This window comes from Aegilops tauschii, chromosome 5 (assembly GCF_002575655.3).
Source record: "Aegilops tauschii subsp. strangulata cultivar AL8/78 chromosome 5, Aet v6.0, whole genome shotgun sequence".
Taxonomy (NCBI): domain Eukaryota; kingdom Viridiplantae; phylum Streptophyta; class Magnoliopsida; order Poales; family Poaceae; genus Aegilops; species Aegilops tauschii.
The window spans coordinates 206,219,685-206,225,573 of record NC_053039.3 but is presented as its reverse complement, the minus strand read 5'-3'; the positions used below and the strand labels follow the sequence as shown (position 1 = coordinate 206,225,573).

The following is a 5,889-nucleotide window of genomic DNA, read 5'->3' as shown; positions in this document are numbered from 1 at the left end:
ATATTGAGTAGGCAGATCGGCCTGAACTGCTCAATTCTCACAGCATCCGTCTTCTTAGGAAGTAGTGTCAGAAGAAGCCTACCGACGTCGAACGCCAACACACCACTGCACCACCTTCCGCCGACCTGGTCGCCGCCTCCGAGGAAAATCCCCAGATAAGGCTGAGGTCGAGGAAGACTTATTTCTCATGCCGTCGCCACCACCATCCAAACGCCGACACCTGAAAATCTATCCCTACCATGTACAGACCGAGGGCACAAATCCGGGGCTCCCCAGCTCTCCTGCTACCGCAGCAGCTGCCGGAGAGGGGAGGAGCCAATGGCCTGGCCGGCGGCCAACCGAGGGAACTTCTCCACCTCCCTTTCGCCTATTGCGAAACGAACCACTGCTGTTAAAGAAAAGGAACGGACCATAGGATATGGCTGTGTTTCTAAAAATACATGTTGGATTATGTAGACCGATTGGCTTACACACACACACACTATTATTGGCGCTATTATAACTTATCTCTTCATGCAAGAAAACAGACTCTTCTTTTTCGGAAGGTCGTGTTAGTTGAAGTTTAAACACATTAATTTTGTGTGGCCAGATTTGGCATATCCCCCGTGCTGCTAGCAGCTAAACAGAGCAGGACAGCTACATACTCCTATAATGCAATCACCAATTATCACAAACAAATATCTAAGAAGCAAATGCAAGGATTCCAAGTTTGCTTGGCCGTTCTTTTTCATTTTCCATACCCGCAAAGAAAATAAAGAAAGCAATATAAATGGTCCATGTGAGCGCGCTTTCGTGATTAGTACCCTGTGTACCCATCCTACTTGGCTGTCCACCCATTTCTTCTTTGGATGAGAGAAAAGAGCTTATCATCAATGATCTACCTAAGATTCCCCACTTGCTAATCTAGATATTCTCTTGCAAACAGTGTGCCGCAATTATTTGTTTCAAAAACGTTGGACCATTTCCTTTTGTGGGGCACAAGTTAAAGTAAGATAACTTTACATCTTTTGTAAGCTCAAGAGCATAGGCTTGCACCTCTCTAATGATTTCATCAAGGTTCAAAACATCTAGTTGAGATTACGGATGTTGCGTTGATTTCAGTGAACCCCAAAATTATTCATGTATGGTTCAGACAACAATGGGTCTTTATCATGATTTCGAAGACTATAGGTATTCCTAACAATATATATAAGGACCCTATATATAGATGTCAAGAGAACTGAGGCACAAGGATATTTTTCTTGGGTGGGGCTAGGTCTCAATCATTAAGACATTCACATAAGATCTCATGAATATAGCATTAAACAAGATATGCCTAAGTCTCACTCGACTAAGATTTAGCAAATCTGAAAGTTTTATCTTGTCTTCATGTGTATATACTGGATGTTTTTTTCCTCTGGTACACCAGATTGTACAACAAAAATTAGGTCCCCTTGACAAAAAAGGAGCTATTTTGCATAAGGCACCCTACGCTCTTAGTCTTCATTACAAAGAGCACCTCCTGCCGTTCTGCTTAGGCCCCTCATTTTCCGAGGTATGCAACCAAAGGCCGCCTAATCCGTTAGGTGCAATAACTAGGTTCAACAGGGGCCTCTCGGCGAACGTGTAGTATGTATGTATAGCATGCGGTTATAACTAAGTTGGTGCACGTGCGGCAAATCAGCCGCTGAACGGCTTGTACACTTTGAGAGCTTCGATGACGTTGGCGATGGAGCCCGCCGCGGCGGCGATGGAAACGATGAGGCATCCGACGCTGAGCATCCTAAGGCAGATCCCCTGCATGCTCCGGCCGGGCACGCCGCGCTGCCTGATGTACATCTCGACGGGGAAGTAGACGGTGAGCGGCCAGAAGGAGACGGCGCCGAGGAGTCCCACCACGTTGCCGAAGAACGGGAGCAGCATGGCGAAGACGGTGGTGAGGCAGACGAAGGCCGACCGCCACGTCAGCCGGAACACGCTGAGCGCGAATGGCCCCACCCGGAACTCGCGGGAGATGAAGACGCTGTCTGGCCATGTGGACGCGGCCCAGCGCTCGACGAAGGCGAAGATGGGCTGGCAGAAGACCTGGTAGGCGCCGACGAGGTGCACGACGATGGCCACGTTGGCGATGTCCAGCAGCCAGAAGGGCTCGTAGAATCCGAACCCGGTGAGGAGGTTGTCGGGGGCTGCGTCACCGAACGCCGCGTACCCCATGCACCCGCACAGCATGTAGAACACCGTCGTCGTCGCCACGCTCAGCCGCGTCGCCTGCTTCATCACCTTCGCCTCAGACGGCGGCGGCGCCCTGATCGTGTCCTGAGAAACACCCCTATGCCAGTCAGCGACAGGAAAAACAGAGCAAAACGACGAATTACACTCACTGAGCAGAGCACAGCTCGGTCATGGCTTTTACGTACTTGGATTTCTATGAGGATGTTGGAGAAGGAGTAGGCGAAGGCGATGTCGCCAAATGCCTGCAGGCTGCGCCACACCTTCTGTGTGGCCGTGATACCGACGCCGATGCTGATGCCGGTGAGGCTGCCCTTGATTCCACCATTGGCTGCAATTTCATCGTCTTAAGTACTGTATAGGATAACTTATATACGTACTAATAAGAAAAAAAAGGGTATGTTTGGAGTTCCGACGACATACATATGGTCTGGGTGATGCCGAGGGAGAGTCCAATGCCGGAGTAGGTGAAGGACATGACTGCGGCGACGATGGACAGCCACCATATCTGATCGAAGTCGGGGATCTGCGAGAAGACGATCTGCACGAGGCCGAAGAGGATCATGTATGGGTTGCTGGAGCTCTTGCACGGGTCCGCGTGTCCGTTGGCGTGGAAACAGTCGGCCCTCCTGATGGCCCGCATGCTGATGGAGGAGGCGATGGTGTAGCCAATGGCGACGCCGACGAGATTGGCGTACTGGATGACACCGCAGAAGATGACCTTGGGACCGCCGAGGTTGGAGCGGACGGCGTCCATGTAGGTGTAGTTGCGCTTCCCGGTGGCCGGATCACCCGTGCGGTAGCACTCGGCGAGCAGGGTGGAGGTGTAGTAGATGACGGCGGCGAAGAGGAGCATGACAGCTGGGCCAGCCACCCAACCGAGCTGCGCGATGGCCCAGGCCAGCGAGAGCACGCCGGAGCCGATGACGGCGGTGATGATGTGCGCACTCGCCGTCCAGAACGTGCCGGAGCGGCGGGGCCGGCCGTCGTCGTCCATCCACGCCGCGTCCCCGGCGTTCCCGGCCTCCACGGACACCTCCATGGGCGCCACCACTTTCTTGGCGCCGCCGTTGCCTACCGCCATCACTTAAATTGTGCTACTACGTACTCGACAATCCTCAGCTAGCTTGACTTCTCGTAGAGAGAACTGATCGAGTTAGGCGCGTGTGAGGTGCTACCTAAGCTCAGCGCAAGCTTTAGCTAGCAGCTAGTTGACGACTGGGAAGTGGTGTGTTCTTGGCCAGGAGGCGTGCGCCTGTGTGGGGAAATGGGAGGGAGGAGGGGAGGTGTATATATAGAGGCTTTGGCTCTGGCGCCCCGTGTGAACATTACTGTTGAGAATTCTAGCTTCCTTGCTTTTGCAGTGCGACTGTTTTGAGTTTTTGTTGACACGCTGGCATCGAAATGACGGCAAAACATAACATAGTCGCCAAGCTGTGATGGTGTACTTTAGATGACCGTCATGGTAGCTGATTTCGATTTCTTTCTACCTCATGGAACACCTTGTTGATTGCTCATAGACTAATAGTTTCTTCCTTTGAACCTGTACGGTTATTAGACGTCGAATCTGCGGTCAAGAGCTTAGGTTTAACGCATGATGTACTTACGGTACGCATACTCTGGTACTGATAAGACCCAATCATTTATCTCGTCGCGTCTTCATTATTGCCAATCAAATTTGGCAAGAATCTCGTGCGACAAGATTCGATCACATCGCGCACAGGCACGCGGATTCTCCACGGCTCGCCGCGCTAGCGACGTGGACTGAAACATGACGTGGTGGAGCCTAGCTGGCAGATGGGATGCGGCACACGCTCAAGGTCGAAGCGCGCATGCGTGCTCCGAGGTCAAACATGTCCATGTCAGTCAGCGGTGAACCGTGTCTCCACGCGGCGTTGGCAGTGCCCCAAACTTCCGCCGCTCACTTCGGCCGTATTTGGTTGCTCCTATCATCTACTAATTCTCAACTTAATTTAATTTAAAAGCCATATTTTGACCGGACGTTTTCGAAAGCCCAACCGGACCCACGCGAAAAGAAATTGAACTGTTTTCGTTCATTCATTATTTGACCTGCATCATACGGACTTTAAAGGCAGACCCACTAGAAACTGCCGAATCGATAGTTTCCAGCAAGCCAACCTCAAGTGTTGCAAAACAGAGCACGTGGATGATGCAGAAATTCAACCTGGTTCGGTCTCATAGGTTGTATACTTGAGGTTGAATGTGGTGCAGAGATGCAAGAGAGCTTCCCACTTTGGGGGTTTCCTCCGGAGTGGTGAGCCCCTGGTCTTCGGCTCCAGCAACAAAAATCCAAGATGCTTCGGCCAGGAGGGCCAGGGCCAAGACATGGCGCTTGCTCCGCCAAGAAGCTCCGGCCAGGAGGGCTAGGGCCTCAACTCACTCGCACTCCCTGCCGTACGGTCGTGACTCAAGGCCAACAGGGCCAGGGGTCACGACAGTTGATGCCGTCTAGCTTCAAGCTAGCCACAAATGTTGCTAGGACTAGCCAGGGGGCAAAACCTGGCCGCGCTGGGGCATCATATAGCTAACGCTAATCAGCATCTGGTCCAGAAGGGCTAGCTCCTTTTCCAGTCAGGAATGCTGGAGGTGCTGAGCAGTGCTGTAGCTGCAAAAATTGCAGGCGCGAATGCCGTGGGTGAACATGCTATGGGTGGATATTTCACTTTCAAGGCTACAAAGTCTGTTATACGCCATCCAAAGAGTAGAGGGAGAAAAGCTAGAAAAGAAGGAGGTAATGACCGCTTGAAAGATGCTCGTATGAAAATGATAGGAAAAAAGAAAAGACCTCTTTCCGTCGCTCCTCCGACGGGTATAGTAATATAGTGTTTTCTTTTGAGAAAAATAATATGGATAGGTTTGAGCGCATGTTATATGATAATGTAGATATATCAAGTAAGAGAGTGTGTACAAGTAGGGTGGAAATGGTTAAGGATGTGGATGGTGTAGTCAGCCATGTAGCAAAGGAGACGGAGGAGAAGGAAGAAGAATATGTGCAGGAGAGGAGGGAGTCGGTTGGAGATGATGGCGCATCGGTGGCCTCTGGACAGGAGGTCCTCCTGGCAAAATCAAAATCCTTGGTTGGAACTGCCATGGGATGCTCTCTACCACGACAGTTAGGGATCTCTTGGATCTTCAAGGGTGTATTCAGGCAAACTTAATTTTCCTTTTAGAGTCCCACTTGAATAAATGTCAAGCTGACGACCTTCGTGGTGTCTTAGGTTTTGATTCCATGTTTGTGGTGGAGAGTGATGGTCAGGTGGGTGGCCTTGTCTAGTTTTATTATAAAGTGAATAGAGTTGAATTAAACTATATGTCGCCAAATTCTATTGATATTTTATTTATGAATGAGGATGTTGTAATGTGGCGTTTTACGGGTTTTTATGGCCATCCAGACTGGACTGATTGTAATTTATCTTGGGTGGTTATTCATAACCAGTATAAAAAGGGTAATTATCCATGGGTGGTTTTAGGAGATTTCAATGAGATTTTGTTTTCGCCGGAAAATGAGGGTGGCATTGTGAGACCAAACGTAATGTTGAAGGACTCCCGTGATTTCCTCACAAAGTGTGGTTTGGACGACATATGGTTCATTGGCAACCCCTTCACTTGGAGAAGAGGTTAGATTTGGGAACGTCTTGATCGTGCAGTCTGTAATGTAGA

General features: G+C 50.4%; 1 protein-coding gene across 1 annotated transcript; it reads right to left on the bottom strand.

The window, feature by feature from the left end:
* Positions 1–1,336: 1,336 nt before the first annotated feature.
* Positions 1,337–3,483, bottom strand: LOC109782961 (amino acid permease 3). Its single transcript, XM_020341592.4, has 3 exons — positions 2,632–3,483; positions 2,397–2,539; positions 1,337–2,295 (listed from the first exon to the last, which is right to left on the bottom strand). The coding sequence occupies exons 1-3, from the start codon at positions 3,290–3,292 to the stop codon at positions 1,660–1,662; spliced, it is 1,440 nt and encodes a 479-aa protein (XP_020197181.1). The 5' UTR covers positions 3,293–3,483; the 3' UTR covers positions 1,337–1,659.
* Positions 3,484–5,889: the final 2,406 nt, after the last annotated feature.

What these genes read in the sequence shown, in the direction of transcription:
- LOC109782961 (XM_020341592.4), bottom strand. Translation starts at nt 3,292, where the DNA reads ATGGCGGTAGGCAACGGCGGCGCCAAGAAAGTGGTGGCGCCCATGGAG. An exon ending in CGGCATCACCCAGACCATAT is followed by an intron (nt 2,540 to 2,631) that starts GTATGTCGTCGG and finishes ATGAAATTGCAG; the next exon opens with CCAATGGTGGAATCAAGGGC. An exon ending in ACATCCTCATAGAAATCCAA is followed by an intron (nt 2,296 to 2,396) that starts GTACGTAAAAGC and finishes GGTGTTTCTCAG; the next exon opens with GACACGATCAGGGCGCCGCC.